Source organism: Gadus morhua, chromosome 7, assembly GCF_902167405.1.
Source record: "Gadus morhua chromosome 7, gadMor3.0, whole genome shotgun sequence".
In the NCBI taxonomy this organism is placed as follows: domain Eukaryota; kingdom Metazoa; phylum Chordata; class Actinopteri; order Gadiformes; family Gadidae; genus Gadus; species Gadus morhua.
The window spans coordinates 12,024,892-12,043,423 of NC_044054.1; the positions used below are offsets into that span (position 1 = coordinate 12,024,892).

The 18,532-nt window shown below is 45.0% G+C and overlaps 2 protein-coding genes across 2 annotated transcripts in view; one reads left to right on the forward strand and one right to left on the reverse strand.

The window, feature by feature from the left end:
* The first annotated feature begins 3,793 nt into the window (after positions 1–3,793).
* LOC115547356 (putative monooxygenase p33MONOX) lies at positions 3,794–13,340 on the forward strand. The gene is made up of 9 exons (XM_030361532.1): positions 3,794–3,964; positions 4,453–4,531; positions 4,942–5,007; positions 6,329–6,495; positions 9,040–9,160; positions 9,262–9,389; positions 9,768–9,862; positions 10,168–10,376; positions 11,448–13,340. Exons 3-9 carry the CDS (start codon positions 4,983–4,985, stop codon positions 11,660–11,662), a joined length of 960 nt encoding a protein of 319 aa, XP_030217392.1. The 5' UTR covers positions 3,794–3,964; positions 4,453–4,531; positions 4,942–4,982; the 3' UTR covers positions 11,663–13,340.
* The window catches only part of LOC115547355 (rho GTPase-activating protein 22-like), a 9,198-nt gene continuing 3,465 nt past the window's right edge, over positions 12,800–18,532 (reverse strand). The window contains exons 5-9 of the mRNA XM_030361531.1: positions 18,337–18,410; positions 17,971–18,092; positions 16,799–17,084; positions 15,458–16,492; positions 12,800–14,952 (exon numbers count right to left, since the gene is read on the reverse strand). Coding sequence (XP_030217391.1) covers positions 14,664–14,952; positions 15,458–16,492; positions 16,799–17,084; positions 17,971–18,092; positions 18,337–18,410 — 1,806 coding nt within the window. The 3' untranslated portion in view covers positions 12,800–14,663. The remainder of the gene's footprint in view (positions 14,953–15,457; positions 16,493–16,798; positions 17,085–17,970; positions 18,093–18,336; positions 18,411–18,532) is intronic.

Consider the following 18,532-nt stretch of genomic DNA (forward strand, 5'->3'; position numbering starts at 1 on the left):
ATAGAGGCCTGCTATTTAATAATTATAATATTATAGCGATAGGCCTTTAGCTCAGAAACACTTCTGGAACTATTTTGAAGTTATTATGATTATGATGATAATTGTTGCTGTTCAATCTATAAACGAGACACAAATACCCAACAACTTTTGTGGGTATTGGGTGTGATGCGCTTTTACATTTTTAAGTAGCCCAAGTTTTAGGCCTACCTTTATAATAGCCTAAGTTAACGTCGTTGTGTGGGCTTGATGTCGGGTTCAACAGTATACTAATTTAAAATGTAATTTGTGAGATAATGTAGACAGCACACAGTTGCTATTCAATCTTAAAAATGTTTGACCAAGTAGCTATGGAATCAAAGTGAAAGAATAAAAGAATATTAAGGAAATGAAACCGAGCGCGAATTATCTTTCGTTCAGGGGGTTATTAAAAGGGTTGTACAAGAGCGCCATCTTCCGGTAGAGTTTCAAATAGACAAGCATTAATTTATTTATATTTTCACTTAAGGGTATTTTAAAGGTCCCATGGCATAAAAATCTCACTTTATGAGGTTTTCTTACATTAATATGAGTTCCCCTAGCCTGCCTGGTCCCCCAGTGGCTAACTTGTGTTCGGTGTAAAACGAGCACTATAGGTATCCTGGTCGCCTTTGAAAAAATGGAAGCTCAGTGCTTATTTGGAATGTGGCCCCATATGTCATAAGGGGCCAAGCTACCTCCCCTCCTCTGCCTTGCCCGCCCAGAGAATTTGGCCCGCAAATGAGCTACGACCTTGCGAGGGCCACATGTGTGTGTATGTGTGTGTGTGTGTGTGTGTGTGTGTGTGTGTGTGTGTGTGTGTGTGTGTGTGTGTGTGTGTGTGTGTGTGTGTGTGCGTGTGTGCGTGTGTGCGTGTGTTTGTGTGTGCGTGTGTGCATGTGTGCGTGTGTGTGTGTGTGTTTGTGTGTGATTACACACACTGTGTGTGTGTACGCAAGTGCTGTACACTTCTTTGTTATTTGGATAACCGTTCTGCTGTTGGTGTTATGGCGCATAACACGTTGGTTCTCTGACGTTGCCCGTATTTCCACAACGAGACTGTACTTGGGGTTATCTCAGCCATCGTTGAGCCCCGCTTATGGGGGGAAATCTGTGTCATTGAATTCTATACACTGAATAAAATTTAACATGCAAAAGTCACCTGCAAAATTCAATGTATGAAATTCAGTATTAACATCCGGGGACCAAAGGAAGAGCAATCCATCCTAGATGCTAGATCTCGGTCAAGCAAGGAGAACGGGAATAAGAGCGTCACTCGCTGGTTCATTCTTTCTTGATACAAACGTTAATTCTAAACATCATTTTACACAGTAGCCTATAGGCCTAATAGGAAATGTTCCAAGGTAAATCAACGTCATTGAACACTGACTGCAGCTTTGTATGGGTCTTAGCAACGGTGGTGGACCTTAGCCTACTCCCTAGCCATTGTATCGGTCTGTAAAATGCTAATAAAATAAAATAAAATGTATTTATTTATTAAGCACATTTAATATCAAGGTGAGGGGGGGGATCTTATCTTTCTATTTTTTCTGTGTGTGTGATTGCAGGAACTTAGCTGGATTGACATGCAGCTTAAAGGGACACTGTGTAACGGTGTAAAATGATCTCTGCCAAAAATCTCACTTATCCTCCTGAGCGAAGAATAATTAATATGTAGTTACATAGGATGGGTAAGATTCATGGAGTCTTCCATGTTCATCCGGTCTATGAACTGCCGAGAGGGACAAAAAGCACTACGTGGTACCGGAAATGCAAACGCAGTTTCACTCTGAGCCAGCTGATGACTGAAATAATTCACTATCTTGCTCGAGGAGTAATTACTCGAGGAGTTTGAAATTTGTTTGAAATAACGAACCTCATCATCACTCGAATGACTCGATGAGGCAGTATTGGATTTCATGACACAGCTTCTTGGCACATACTGCCCACCGTAGTTTTTGAACAAGCGAGCACTATTAGTTTGAATGCAATATACAATTGTACCACTAGATGGGGGTAATGTTTACACAGTGTCCCTTTAAGGGTATTTGTAGTGGGTTAAGGAGCCCAATTTATTAGGGCACATATTTGGGGCGATCCGAGGTCCCTTTGTTACGTTTGGTGTGATACTGAAGCCCGCTGCCCACTGTGGAACGAGAGCGCAGAGCCGACGGTATTTGCCAACTGAAGCGCCAGCAGCTTGTAGTTCCGGTGGAAGCACGGCGTGCCTCGGAAAGAAGCGCCCGACAGCAACCTGCTTTTAATTTGTCATCCTCATACCTGTATACACCTGTATACACCTGTATTCAAACTCGTGCATGTTGCAGAAAATGTGTCACACTTCTCTGTGGGTCGCAGAATTCTGAGCAACGCTCGCTTGCTATCCTTGCTTGACCGCGATCTAGCATCTAGGATCAATTGCTCTTCCTTGGGTCCCCTGATGTTAACGCTGAATTTCATACATTGAACTTTGCAGCTGACTTTGGCATGTGAATTTGGGGACATTGAAAATATTTAAGTTGACATTTTTACGTTGAATATTTGATTTTGAAATTGTTATCATTAAAAAATAATGGTGAAAATGATTTATTGAAAATTGTAGAAGTTAAATTCAGATGCAAAAAATCCAGATACGTGATTTACTTCCATACCCGCATCCCGCTGCCCGCTGCCACGAGGCACCACCCCCACAAAGCACCAACGCCCGGCAGCCGGCAGCTGGCAGCGGGCAGCCGGTAGCGGGAAGCCGGCAGCGGGCAGCCGGCAGCGGGCAGCCGGCAGCCGCCAGCGGGCGATTCAGTCTACATCAGATTGCCTAAGTTTATAATAGCTTGACCTGAATTTCGGGAACATCTTCAAATGCTGTGTTAGGGGCCCACTAATATCTATATTAAAGCATCCATAAAGTAGCATGCCATGGGACCTTTAAGGATAGACCAGTCAAGCTATTGTAGAACACTATGTAGGCCTTCTATTTTTGTTGCCCAGTTGGTACCGTATGGTTTACTAGTGACGCCCATGAACATGGCGGAACATGAACGTTTTGCTCAATATAAAACAATCAACGGTCATATCACATACTTTACTATTGATTGATGTTGTAACATCTGTTTGCATGACTTCGCTCAGTTTTAAACGTTGTGTACTGGTAAACCAGCTGTAGAGTAGGGCAAGTGTTGCCTTCCATAAAGTGGCAATAGGCTACTGTGTGTGCTTCTCATAAATAAAAGCAAAAGGATAGTAGGTGATAGGCAGGCATCAAGTAAATAAAGGCATGCAAACTTGAAACTGATCCTACTAAATTCTGTTTAGTCCTGACCGTTTTTTACCGGATTAAAAAAACCCTGCTTTGAAGAGCTTTTAGATTCCCATCACATTGCACATGAACTGTCGCTGTCGGGAACTCGCGTAAGCATGAGCATCATCACTGGCGAGCCGTCTCGTTATCACCAGGCAGATGAACGCGCCTTCAACCCACATTTGGAATGAGCGTCAGAAGGTCTATTTAGCCTAATAAGAAATCACTGTATTGCAAAGCAAATTCAATACGAAATTGGGGTTGAAGGCAAAATGTTGAGTCTCCATGCGCGAAATGATTAACTTTAAGGTCTCAAAAACTCCTTATCTCTTCATTATTAAACCATATGGTAAACGCCACACAACTTTGATATGCGTTTTCTCCCGAGATTACCGAACGCATCTCTCCGGTGCTGACAACGTTCTTCTCGCGAGATTTCCGCACTCACCGCTCCAGTGCTGATAAATCGTTGTCTCGCGAGATTACCGCACGCATCTCCGGCGCTGATAACGTTCTCTCTCTCCTGCTGCTGATTGTTATTCATCCTACAAAATGGCTTCTCTGTGTTTTTGTTCTCTAATTCATCTATTCGAAGCCAAAAGATTACGGCCACCTCTCTCTTAGCTTTCTTTGTACCCAGCAGAACGATAGGTAAGACGACAACACTAAACTATATAAATAGAATGTTAGCCGCTTTTTTGTGATGGGATTCTCCCTCGAATTGTCAGTCTCTAATAAATGTGTTTCGTGAATGAAGAATTGTAGAATTGTGGTGTTGCCCTCGTTGTTTCTCTCAACTATCACTGTTTTGAATATATCTGCACCATAGTAGATGTAACTGCGGCATTACGTAATTTCTTCTCTCTCTCACTCTCTCTCTCTCTCTCTTTCTCATTCTCTCTCTCATACATTTGCTTTATCATTAAACCATTTGGTTTATTATAAATTATTTATCTGATCAGGGCTTATAACATATAGCCTTAGGGCTGTTTGATCTCAAAGCAGAAACCTACTCGATTGATGTAGTTCTGTTTCTGTTCTGTGTAGGCCTATATACCCACAGCTTCCTGTTAAGAAGCCTATACAGTTATGAACTACTTTAGAGGGTTAAAGTGTTATTTTCCATGTCTGTTTGCCAGCTTCCTACCCAATACAAAATGCAATTCCATGTGAGCTGTTGTAGCTGCCTTCAAAAGTGAACACACAAGATCAGTAAAGGTAAGGAGCCATGGCCACTTAGTTGTTTTGCAGTGAGTCTGTGTTGAACTGATGGACTTGTTGAGATATGTTGTAAATCCATCAAATTATCTTCTATCCCATGATATGCCAATAAAAAGCAAAATAAAATGGGCATGTTCAATCTCAAGTAATTCTGCATCGTACACCAAAAGAGACAGTGAGTCAAGTGTACAAAATGGGATTTTCTTACATCCGGTTCCCACACTGTCTTTGTCATGTCCGTCATGCTTGCTAAACGAGGCGCATTCTCTCTCTCTCTCTCTCTCTCTCTCTCTCTCTCTCTCTCTCTCTCTCTCTCTCTCTCTCTCTCTCTCTCTCTCTCTCTCTCTCTCTCTCTCTCTCTCTCTCTCTCTCTCTCTCTCTCTTCCCCCCCCCCCCCCCCCATCTAGGTTGCCCGCTTCACCTTTATCGCCCAGCGAGCCGTTGGACAATGTCTGGTTCTGGAGATCTGCCAGGTTAGGTTTATTGAGTGTTCTTTGTGTTGCAGGTTCATTCAATACAAGACTGACTTCTCACCTCACTTCTCAGTGTACTGTTTTTATTCATGAAACAGACTATACAATGTTGTGTTTCACATCGGGAGGATGTTCTGTATGGTTTTTATTTCCACCAGGAGTTTTGGTTTACACTACTTCAAGTAGTTGTATCGGGTAATTGTGTCGATACGCTGGACAAACAACACAGTGTGTTCGGAGACTAGTGCAACACATGGTCTTTGCCAAAAAAAAAAGATGCACATAAAGGGCTTCTTCATTCTAATTAATCACATGACTCTGCTAATGACGTATTTTAATACGCAATGGTCTATCTTAACAAGATCAATACGAATTATATTGTTTGCAAACAAGCTCCTTTTTAAAGAAATTAGGAAGAGCCCTTATTTCGGAATCCGAAATAGTTTTAGATTATTTCGGAATCCGAAATAAGGGGGCTCCTCTCTGCGATTTGAATGCTGGTTGGCATTACTGCCTTCAGCTAGCCTGTTCCCTCCCCATTGATTCCAGCATTGCTATGCCATGTTTTCAGTATTGACAAACTGCTGAATGACCTGATTGACCATCACAATTCGTCAAAGCCATGTAATAAATAGCTATAACTCTAGCTACAACTAAGGCCACTAGAGGCTGCTAATGGGAAAATTATATTTTCACATTCTGTTACTCTAGCTGGTGGGGTTGGTTGGGGATTAAAGGCTCCAACTGAGCCCTGCTTCCTGACCCCCTTGGGAAGGTCGAGGAGCAAGGGCTCCAACTGATAAGGCCAGACTACGTACCCCTTTATGACATCCTTAGGAGGTCATCGATAGTTTACTACCATCTGGTTAACCAATGTGCTCAGTATCTTGAGACCCGTCTGCCACTGTATAAGAAGTCCTTGCTTTGGCCAATGAGTTGGAATCCTCCTTGCGGAGCTCCTAGAGAAACACAGGGCAAACTCCCATCTGAAGCCTCAGATTATTGTATGTTAGGCCTCAGTTTATCGGTTTGTTGCAAGTTTGTTGTACGTTATTGTGTGTTTATCACTTAAATAAATTAGCCTTATTGTTATGATTTGGATGACACTTTATTCTTAAACTGTTTATACCGAAACGATTGACAACTACTAAGGGGAAAACTCATAGTACAGGTTTAATTAAGGTTTAATTAACCTTATATGCTTAAAAGTCTTTATTTACCATAAAAAAAGAATTAGAATTTTATAGTAAATGAATGATTGGAGGCCGCTCTGCTCCCTGTCCTGGGTGATCTTCCATGCTGTTTGGTGTCTTGTGTGCAGCCATCGAGGGCTCGGGGATGGGCCTCCCCTTGGGCATGGCGCGCCGGGGCCTTAGCTACGATGACAACATGGAGGCCCCCATGTCCACGCCCCCGCTGGACGTCAGCATCAACAATCCCTGGCGGCGGCCGGTCATACCGGAGAGGAGGTTCTCACACCTGGCCGAGGTACGCAAGCATGCTATGGAAATCCAAAAGGGTTCAAAACGCCGCCTCATTGTAGATGTGCATTCACTAAAATCAAAGTAATGTATGGTATTTTTGTTGACGTGACGGCGTATTTTAAATACGCAGTTTTAGTGGTTCAAAAGGCTCTTTCTGAAGCCGCCTCCCCTCAACTCTAAAATGGCGTTAAGGACGGCATTTTGGACACATTTTTTTATGCGTTATTTAACGCCTTCAATTGCATGTTTTCATAAACGTCAATTGACTTCACTAACACACTGTTGGCTAAACGTTTTTTTCACTACGTTTCTTCTCCGTTTAGTTCTCAGAAAGTAGCGTATGGATTATTATGTTTTTTAGAAATGACATGGTTCTTGTTTCATCACAAGCAATGAGGTGTTATCTTGGGATGATGCTTGCAATCGCTATTCAAATAATCCAGTCCAATTGCAAAAGCTTCATGGCGAATGAGAAACCTCGGCAATCCAGTCTTCCATGCACCGTTTGACCCCTCATAATCTGGGTTTGATCTGTGTTTCATACATATTCAACTACTGGAGTGAATGTGGATTTCTATTTAAAGTATTTGGAGGACACCTAGTGGACAAACATGTTAATGTGCATGTCATGCAGTAGCCTAGTAGAACGAGACCGCATTCATGGGTATAGAACATTCTTTAAAAGTTCCATGGCATGAAAATGTCACTTTGTGAGGTTTTCTAACATTAATTTGAGCTCCCCTACTAGCCTGCCTATGGTCCCCCATTAGCTAGAAAAAGCGTTATGTGTGAAAAGAGCGCTAGGTATCCTGCTCCACCTTTGAAAAATTAAAGCTCAGATGCTCAGATTTCAAATTTGGCCCCATATCGTCATAAGGGGCCAAATTACTTCCCCTTTCTCTGCTTTGCCCGCCCAGAGAATTTGGCCCACCAATGAGACTGTGTGTGTGTGTGTGTGTGTGTGTGTGTGTGTGTGTGTGTGTGTGTGTGTGTGTGTGTGTGTGTGTGTGTGTGTGTGTGTGTGTGAATACACACACTGTAGTGCAAGTTTTGTATACTTCTTGGGTTTTATTTGGATAACCGTCCTGCTTTTGCTGTTATGGCGCATAACACAAGTCGTGTTCTCTGACGACTGGTATTTCCACAACGAGACTCGTAGTGGGGGTTATCTCAGCCATGATTGAGAAGGAAATGGGGTAAAGTCTTTGGCTTTGACTCCCTGAAGTACATGAACGGCAACATGGAGGAGAAAGGGATTGTTGCCCGTGATTGTCTCCCGCCGCCGCGAGGCACCACCACTGCGGTGGTGGTGCCTCGCAGCGGTGGTTGCCAAGTACTATAGTAATGGCCCACTAAAAGCTATATAAAAGCAATCATAAAGTAGCATGCCATGGGACCTTTAAAAATCGTCTATATTGCTTTTATAAGGGAAATTAATGTTACCGTTGGTAAAACAGCCACACTGAACTTCAAGAATAGAGTAGATGTAGGCCTAATATAACCATAAATACCTACCTTTTTACTACCATAAGTTCACAATGAACAGTCGTAGGAAATATGGATCCATACGCCACCTTCTGAGATCTAAACAGACACAAAAACATGGTTTTACCTGACTCCCCAGATGTTTTCGGTGGAAAGAAAGGAGAAAAATAAGCCTTTATTATTACTTTTTCATCAAAATATTTGAATCCAGATATTATCAACTAAGTTTATTAAGTAAAGTAAGAGTGTTGTGTTATATTATACATTTATTAAGCCTCTTACTATTACTACTTGTAAAAATGCATGTTGGAATGCATGCCAACGTGCAATTTCTCATCGATTGGTAAAGCTATTCTTGGGCAGATATTTTGGCGTTTTATGCCTATAAACGGCATACTCTGAAATGTGTGAACAATTTATATCACAGATATTCAATACACAACTTGAAATTATTGTTAAAAGTTGTATGAATAGGAAACATGCTTTCTATGGCACTTATGAACAGCTATTTGCTGCGCTTCTCTCTTCTACTACTTCTATATAGATTCTTGTCAGTACGTTGGATAGGAAAAAGCCTTATTTTTTTTTTTTGTCTATCTTCTGCTTTATGTATGTTCACATTGTGTGCTATTTGTATGTACAAACAAAGCATATCCCATTGATTGATATATGGAGGCCTTCTTGAATTATTTCAAATAATCTCTCTGCAAGTACCCTAAACATCCATGTGTTAAGTCCAATGGATTTTAGCAAAAAAAATGTCTGCCCCCTGTGAGGTCTCATGTGAACAAATCCGGGTCCTGGTCTAAACACCCCATATATGGTCCACCTAGTGTGGTGAAGTCAATGCACAGCGCAACACAGCAAAGATCATTAATGGACTGGTGTGGCCTGACCACAATCTGTCATTTTCAATGCAAGTCTCAAACAAGGCTTCGTTTGATCACCTTTCACAGCAAACGCACGCACGCACGCACGCACGCACGGAAACACAAACCAACACACACACGTACACCCATACGAGATAAGCAAGCTGAAGATGTGGTGTTCTGCTCTCCCTCAGGATGATGAAAGCGGTGGTGCTTGCGTCAGCCGGCGCAGCAGTATCAACATTGCCCCCACCAGGTCACCGGTGGTAGTGAAGACCAAGGCCTCCTCTATCATCATGAACTCTCTCATCACTAGTACGACGTCCTTCCCTTCATGGAAACAAATTATCATTTTCTCTCCTATCCTTTGGCCATGTGCATGATCTCCCTCTCCCTCTCCCTCTCCCTCCAAGCAGAGCAGACCCAGGACAGTGTGATGAGGTTCGAGCAGAGTGCGGGGCTCACTGATACCAGCTACACGCCACACAAGGGACTCACTGCGGAGGAGACCCGCCACCACCACCGCATGCCCGAATCATTCCACGTGAGACTAAAGAGCCCGACGGATCTACTTTTCCCCCATTTAAATCAGTTGCGCAAAGAGGGGTTGTAATTAATATAAATGAATCCAAACCTCTTTATACATCACATGTTCCATCATGCCGTTGAGTAGACACAACATCCAGAGCACAATACCCAAAGCCCTTTTGGCATTAGCATTCAGTACATTGCAGAAAACCCACAATGATTCTGACGATGGGATCAAGGTCATCGTGCCATGCAGACGTGTAGTGAATGCTTATGTCCCCTCGGCTACGGTGTTGCAGGAAGACACCCCCCCCCCCCCATGCCCCGGTGTGGCCTTGGACTGAAAGGAACAGGTTGTTCTGAGTATATTGGTGTTGTGTTCCTGGTGTTTCAGAAGCTCCAGATCCAGAGCAAGGAGTCCCGGGAGGACTCGTCGGCCCAGTCCACCCCCTCAAGCACCCCCCACAGCTCACCCAAGCAGAAACGCAGGTCAGGGCCCGCGCACGCACCCAGTGCATGCACACACACTTTTGTTCGTACACGGAGACAAAACAGGCATGCAAATCGGTTTATTACATTTTGTTGCTTCGGTCTTTTATTTACATATTTATCAAGGTTAACCTCAGGAATCAAGAATCTCTTTTTCCAAGGAAGACCTGACTGAGAATAAACGTGTGTGTGTGTGTGTGTGTGTGTGTGTGTGTGTGTGTGTGTGTGTGTGTGTGTGTGTGTGTGTGTGTGTGTGTGTGTGTGTGTGTGTGTGTGTGTGTGTGTGTGTGTGTGTGTGTGTGTAGGAGCTGGTTCAGCAGTGCAGGCTCTGAGCTCAGTGTGGGCTCCAACACCAGCGTGGACCTCGTAGGAGGCGAGCTGGGAGGGGACAGAGGAGGAGGAGGAGGGGGAGGGGGGGGAGGGCATGGGGGTGTCATGGAGCGCTGGGGCGTCTTTGGACCGCGCCCCCAGATCCAGAAGACGGACTCCGACCTGTCCGAGTCCACACCAGCAGGTAACCATGGCAACGGGTCCCTCTTTGGAGGTGCTGGATGAAGAGGGAGTCCAGCTTTTCTTCAGCCCTCGTCTAAAGACGAGGTTGAGGTTTCTACTTAACCCTCCGTAGTTGGGCTTAGGTGTCCATTAAGCAATTTTTACGGACACCTCAAAGCTCTCTACAAGGAACTAGCTACGCTCATGACCGCGCTGAAAGGCCTGTTGCAAGACTAAATTTGCTTTGGTTCCAAATGTGTGTTTAGTAAAACAAATGGTCCAATGACCTTTGTACTAAAGATAAAAGCCGCTAGGACATGTTCCACTTCATTTATCTGGAGAAGTGGTGACGTTATAGATCATCTGTCTGCATCCAGTGTAAGGGACCATTAGGGGTCCCTAAGGAGGTTTGGAGGGTCAATAATGGACAGCATTGCTGAGAACTCGATGGAACACATCCAGATTAAGTTTGGCCTGTTTTGGTTAGGTTGAAATCCTGATTGAGAATGACCTGCGGTAAGAGATCTGTTTCTTGGATCATGTTGGCGTGTGCGAATTGATAGGTGATATATTCTGAGACGTTTGAGTTGATAATTGTTTTCTTCCACACAGGCTCTGCCCGTTAACTGGTATAAATGTGTCTCCATATTGTTTACCCTACTTCATTCGATGGATGTAACTCACCAAGTTAGCTCAGTGTTATGTACTATTTGCTGACTTAAACTCCGAAAACCATATTTTAGCATTTCCTAAAACCTTCTTGAGCCTCGATAGTACCAAATGCTTTTCCTAAAGACTGAGGGAGCTATCTAGTGATTTGAATCAGAGCGTAATGAGCCTTTTGCCTGCTGCTTGTGCCGAGCTGAGTCACTGAGCTTTTGCCTACCCTTCATGTTTTTGGCGCAGTACCCCCGGATACCCCGAGCTGTTTATGCTCAACTAAAAAAACAGGCCTCATTGTAGGTTTAGATGTAGACGTTGTGTGGTTTTGCAACAGTAAAATTGTTCAGCACACTGCACAGATAACAAATGCGCCGGTGCACCGGCAAACGCCTTGTGTGTGACAAGCCCCTCCTTTTGTTCCTTCCTGCAGCTGGCTTTGCGCTCCAGGCCTACCGCGGAGCACAGAAACCCACCGCCATGGAGGTGATGAAGGCCCAGGCCCAGCGATTGGCCGAAGACGGTGCCGCTCAGAAGGTAGCCCCGCCCAAGATGGAGATCCCCACGGTAGAGGGGCGGAACCGGGGGGCGAAGCCGCACAAGCTGAAGCCTCGAGATATGAACATCCTGACGCCGTCCGGCTTCTAGAGAGGCCGCCGGGCGTCTCCCTCACTGCTCCGCCGTTCTGGCAGGATCCTGGGCAACAACGACCAGGAAAAAGATTCTGTTTCATTAAAGCAGAAGTAGCAGGCCAGGAAAAATATCTGTTCCTTAAACCTGTCCCTCAAAAATACTGCCCACAGACTTCCCTTTACTAACCCAAACATGACATGCATTTTTCAAGGATCCATGAAGCATTTCCTACTCATCCGCATGTTAGGCCTAAGCTTGCATTATTATAGTCCTACACAACAAAGTTGCTCTTGTACACACACCTACAAGTTTGCAAATGTTTTGTGAGTCTCTTCAACAATTGCTCGGTCGGTCTGTCTGTCTGTCTGTCTGTTGTAATGCAACATCCTGATGATCCTCAAGATACAGCTCAACATTTGCTCTTTGTGTGTGTGCACGCTTGTGTCAACTGGCCAGTTCTGTAATTACTATGTTTTGGGTTTTTAAACTTATTTTAGAGCATTCAGGAACAATGTAAGCCAATGAAGTGCTTGAGCTGCTATTAATGAAGAACAACATTTATTATTTACATTTTGTCATTTTCACAGCAGAAGATGCCCTGCTCACATTTTTCCCTTATTCTTTATGTCGTTTATGTGTGTAATAGATGCAAAGGTAGATGATCCCCTATAAATGACTGAATAAAAGGACCAACCACCAAAATATATATTTATCATAGAGGACACCACATTTACAAATCACTTTATTGAGAAAAGATGTTGACTAGAAGTTAAAACTGGATTTTGTTGTGTTGTACCAGAAAAACAGCTTGTTGGAAAAAAGATTTATTCCTCATTATTCCTATGGTTTACTCCTCTATCCCAAATGCTTTATTGTAGCCATTGTCCAATATTACCATTGATGATGATGTATATGTGTTTATCTTCCCTTTGCTGCTGACTTTTAGTTTTATTTTTTGTTGAAGTTATTGTTTAATGTCCATTAAATCTAGCTATATTGTGTGACATCATGGTCAGAGTGATGGAAAGTGTTTGAGCCCGACCGATCCGGTGAAACTATCTTGTGAACCCTCTATTTGAAAATGTCTTATCGGCATAAAGTGTTCCCAGAGTCCCCTTAAAGTACGTGTGTGTGTGTGTGTGTGTGTGTGTGTGTGTGTGTGTGTGTGTGTGTGTGTGTGTGTGTGTGTGTGTGTGTGTGTGTGTGTGTGTGTGTGTTCATGCTAGTTCATTTTCGTACAGTAATGATGAATTGCATCAAACTTGCACTTTATGCAAGTTTGTCAAAAAAGAAAAGCTTTGTAAGCATTCTATTAAACTGCAAGTGTCCAGCAGATGGTCTTCATGAAGCATCATCACTTTTTCTATGGGTCACAAATGGCCTCACTCAACCAGGATCAGTGACTGCTGGTTCATTTCCATTCATCCCTTGTCCAGTGTCGGGTTTCAAAAAACAATAATCTTGTGACGCGTCAAAAGAGTGTAGCGGTCCATGTACCCTTGTAAGACGTGACTGTATATTGTAATGTCACGCCTCAGAGTGGATGTCTGATTCGTCCAATTGCTGTTGTGTTACCAATGACTCATGCATTGAATGTTTCCCCTGAAATGTGTGTGTGACGTGTGAGTGGTCTGGAAATTTGTTTTTGACCTTTAACATGACTTGAAGGGATAAAGTTTGCCTTCTGACTCAATCTCCCTAACCATGGACACGCTGTTTTATGTACAATCTTTCACGTCAAATAAATGTCCTCTAATCAGTATCAGAGGAAATACTGTTACTGTTAATACTGTGATTTCTTCATGTTCTTGGAAAGCCCAGCTCTGGTTTATGACATTGTTGATATGATGATACAATATAACAATGACAGCAAAAATGTACATGGCTATATTTCTGTTATGAATTAGATGTATTCTTTGCAGATTTCATCCCATTGTATCAAGGTTTGTTTTTTATTAGGGAGGGCAATCCAATGATTTCCTGTAATTACTGCAAAAAATCTGTAATGTTCCACAGGCGAGTGACATCAACACAGATAAACAAACAGATAGGTGAAGCATCGTCTCCCTGCTGGTTATTTATTGAAAAGAGGTCATTGTATGGTTTCCCTCTGTAACACATTGGGTTAGGAGGGTTTGATGTAGAGGAGGTTCAGACTGTACCAGGGTTAGGCCTGTTAGTTCACCCTCCTTATCTTTGGCACATAGATTTCAAGTCTTGGTTGCTTGACAGTTCATTTTCCTTTTTTTATGAACAATTCTCCCTTCTAATCATTGTCTTTTCCTTTCAGTTTACCTGCAGTGAATGATTACCTGGTCGTCCTCAGAAAGCGTTAGTAAGAGCAAGTATGGCTGTTAATATGACTGATTCTTCCTTTTGGCCAAAAGAGAACCTTCTTAAAATTAGCTAGGAAAGTCATTCAAAGGGCATTTCATTTGCACATGCATAGAGACAAAGGATTCTGCAGATCGTCTTTAAGATATTCAATAAGTGTTCAATTGTAGACATGATCCAATCCATGAGTCTTGGACGATTTACACCAAAGTTGAAATGGGAAAGAAGAACATTTGGCTGCCCACTGTCTTTGACGTCGTTGAGGAATGCAGCAAATCCTCGGTTTGGACAGAAGATGAACGTAACTGACCAACCAGGCAGGGAAGTGCTTGGATTCCCCATCAACTGTTATACGTCTTCGGACAAACGATTATTCTCTGAAGGGTAGCATGCTTTTTCCTGTCTTTGAGAAGCACCGGAGCCTGTTTCTAGTACTGAAATACCATCACTCTTTCAATTTTCAGCTCAATAGTCAGTTGCTGACATGGTTATTCTGATTGGAGATCACATTAACTGAATAATACATAGATGTGTTAAAGCTCAAATCATCTTTGTCCTGCTGCTGAAGATCTTGTCCTCACGGCCACAGTTGAAACGGTTCACAGTGAAAGTTACCAAACAGATCTGCAACGACTCTAATCCACCCGTCCCGTCCGTTCATATATGCCCATTCGTTTATCCGTTACAAACTCTGTAGGTTCCGCCGCTCCCTCGTCCTCTCACCTCCCCTTCCTCCCCTTCCTCTTCGAGCTCCGCTTCTTCCTGCTCTGCCTCCCTTGACTTCTCCAAACGTCTTGAAGAAGTGCTCCATCTCCCTTTGCAGCGTGGCGTTGCGTCGGTCCGCGTCCACCCGGGCCCGCTCCACGTTGCGTATCTTCACCTCGGCCAGGCTGTGCCAGCGCTTGTGCTGCTCCAGCCGGGAGCACAGGGCGGCCAACTGATCCTCCAGGGCCCCGTTGCAACGCTCCAACCTGCCACAGAAGAAGAAGACCGGGGAGTGAGATGGTCCGGGGGGGTCAAACCATTATAAATGCTCTCATAGCTTAACGGAAACATCGGTTATCAATATAATTTCATTGTAGCAATTCTGGAAAAAAGTATTCAGCAAGCTTAATAGTAACAACGCTCGATGCTAAGGTTGGGCCTCCAGCCAAAAAGACGGTGATCGACGCCTTTTCACTCTTTACCTTTTAGTTAGGTTTAGAAATTAAGAGAGTAACAACGGTTGGAACAGAGAGTCAAGGTGGAGGAACTTAGCTGGTGGAGGAACTTAGCTGGTGGAGTATTACCCTAGAGTATAATGTCCACACCAGAAGAATAGGGTTAGGGCAATGCTGGAGACATCAACGCTGAAGGTAGAGGTCACCGATTATTTATGAATCTACGGTTTGAAAAATAATGACTAATTCCTGTTACTTTTACTTCTACCACCGGTACCAAAACATACGAAAGGTTTTGAAAAGTGTTCCATCTCACCTGGATATGGTGGCCTGGTACTCAGTCCTCTGTCGGGTCATCTGTTGCTTTAGCTCAGCCAGGTAAGAGCGAACATTGTGGGCCTCAGTCTGAGCCTGGGTGGGTTGGGGGTCCGGAGACCCAGAGGAGAGGAACACCTCGGAGCTGCCCGTACTCAGAAGCATGTCACTGGGAACGGAGCAGGAGGCTGGGGAGTTAGGGGGCTGAAGATCCCCATTGGGGTTATCGTCATCGATAGCATCCTCAACGTCACCGTCTTCACCACCACTATCCTCCTCTTCCTCGTAGCAGTCATCCTCTTCTGACCCCTGGTGGGAGAGAAACATGGGCGATGACCTCAGCGACTGGCAGCGACTGGACCCACACTCAGCGACACAGTCCCCCGTGTCGTCCACTGGGAGCAGCTCACAGGAGGAGAAGGAGAAGGAGGACACCAGACTGTGTTGGGCTTCCTCCTCTCCTGCCCCTTCCCTCACAATCAAAGAAGAGTCCAGGTGCATGGCCGCCACGTCGGCATCAAACGGGTCACCATCGCCCATCTCCGTTCCAGGGTGCGGAGAAGCTCTGCTTAAGTTGTCGTAGACCGACGCGGTGCTGTCCTCCTGGTACTCGCTGCTGCCGCCGCTGTCCGCCTCCGGTGGTACGCCCACTTCCTTCCCCTCCTCCGTTTCATCAGCCCAGGGGAAAGCCTCTTCTTCCTTGTGGCCAGGCGGCAGTGCACCTGACTGAGCGGGGCTGTCTGGGGGATGCGATTGAAGGACCAGCGACGGAGTGGCGGGGGCTGGGAACAGGCCGGGGGGGCCCTCGTTGGAGCCCAGGCCCGGTACTTTGTCCGCCGGTGCACCAATGGGACACTGTTTGTCTGGCTGGGGGGTGCTGAGTCCGGCTGCATGGTAACGGTGCTGGTGGTGGAGTGGGGAGAGGGGGAAGCTGGTCGAGGGCAGCGGGAACAGGCAGCTGTCCGGGTGTGAGGAGGTGTGGCGGTGGCCCAGGACTCTCTTGGGGCCGGGGGGGAGACGTGGGTCGGCCGCATGGCTGGAGAACACGGGGGGAGGAAGGAGGGTTACGTGGGGGGGGGGGGGGGGTCGTCATTAGCATTGCGTTAAGTCACTTCCTGTTATGCTGAACACATTCAAGTCATTCTCTCCCAGACAATACATTACAATTATGTCGGGGCCTTTAATAATGTGCATTTGTGCCCCTATATTCCAATGGCCTGATGAGGCAGCAAAACCAGACGACCTTATTTGGACAGTTCATGTCACACTTCAACACTAGCTGGTTGCACTAAACTTCATGGCCCCTATGTGATTGCAATAAATATGAAGGAAGAGCTTGAACCTTTGGGCACAGTCTTTGGAGGGAGGGTGGGTAGGAGGGCTTGGATGTTCCCCGGGGTCCCTGAGACTGGAGACGGAGCCTGGCCTCCCCCAGCGCTCTGCGATGAGAGGCAAGGAGAGCTGCCGGGCGCAGGGGGAGACGGGAAGCCAAGCCGGCCTTGGTGTTGTGAGCGGTGGGTCCTGGGGCTTTCCTACGGGCCGGGCTGGACAGGGGCCAGCATCTCTTGGGAAGAGGGACTGATGCTCCCTGATCAGCTCCAACATCAACACCTGGACCACAGCTGCACCTGGGTGAGACGCAATATTTATATATTTTTATTGTGTTTGACCTTTATTGAACCAGGTGAGGCTTGTTTTCCAAGAGCGACCTGGTCAATAAGGCAGCACTAGGAACGTTATAGACGAGGCCCACGGTCATAGAAAAGCATCCAGACTGTCCAAGTTCAAGCTGCTTTCATCATCATCATCATCATCATCATCATCATCATCATCATCATCATCATCATCTTCCTTCCCTGTAAAATCTGAACCCAAAAGCAGAACGAAGTAAAAAATATATTTATTTGATGTTGAGCAAGGCTTTTGCTCAAGCATTGGCAAAAAATCAACTCCTGCTTAACAGGAAGATGTGCTAAACCAAAAAAGGGAACAAGGCCGCTGAAGAGCCAGGTCACCGTCATGAGAGAGGTCCAGGAGCAGAAAGTCAAATCCTCAGGTAATTCCAGAATTAGGCAGACAAGCAGGCAGGCAGAAAGAACTGTATAGCCGCGCCAGTAACAGGTATAAAACAATCCTACACGGTGGTACTAACAACACAGGGTACCAATAGGCAGGGCAGAAACCAAACGAGGAACGGGGAAACAAGGGAAAAAGCCAGGAAACAGACAAATGGTGGACAACAACAAAGAACCACCAGCAGGAGGCCATAAGTCGAGTCCAAGGCCGAGGTGCTGACACATTTGATTCATTTTGTCCTTTAAATACAGTATGTGTTGCTGTAGTATTATGCTTTAACAGAAGATTATTGCACAGATGTTATTTAATTAATTAATAAGCAATGTAAAATGTTTAAACCTTGTTAACAATTGATCTGCCAAGCCCTGTGGCCGTTCTATAGTTGTATCATTCCCATGATGCATTGCGTGTCAGTATTGATTACTCATCCCCCATTACCTCCAATGATGCTCTGGGGGTCTTCGGCTTTGGCTCTGAGGATGTTTGGCCCGAACACGGTGGCCAGGTTCTGGCAGCTCATCTTGTTGCTGCAGGAGAAGCTTTGGACCTCATTCAAGAACCTACACACACACACACACACACACACACACACACACAGAAATACCCACACAGAAATACACACACACACACACACACACACACGCACACGCACACACACACACACACACACACACACATAGACCATGCGCAAAGTAAGGAGAGAGAGGGGGCAAACAGAATGTAAGATCACATGGCTGGGACAGCATGATATAAAATAATGAGATAGACTAGCAGGTAGACGGACAGAGAGACGGGCAGACTCACTGGCAGATGTAGTTGAGCAGGTTAAAGTTGGCGACTGGTAGGTCATGAAGGAGACCCCTCAACTCTAGCAGACCCTGTTTAGTATCAGAGAGTTGCTGAAGTGAAACACATTGTGTGAAAGACCCTTCATAAGGAGACACATAGTGCATGTCATATGCAAACCTCCTTTCTGACATTTTTGTTAGATGAGGGAGCA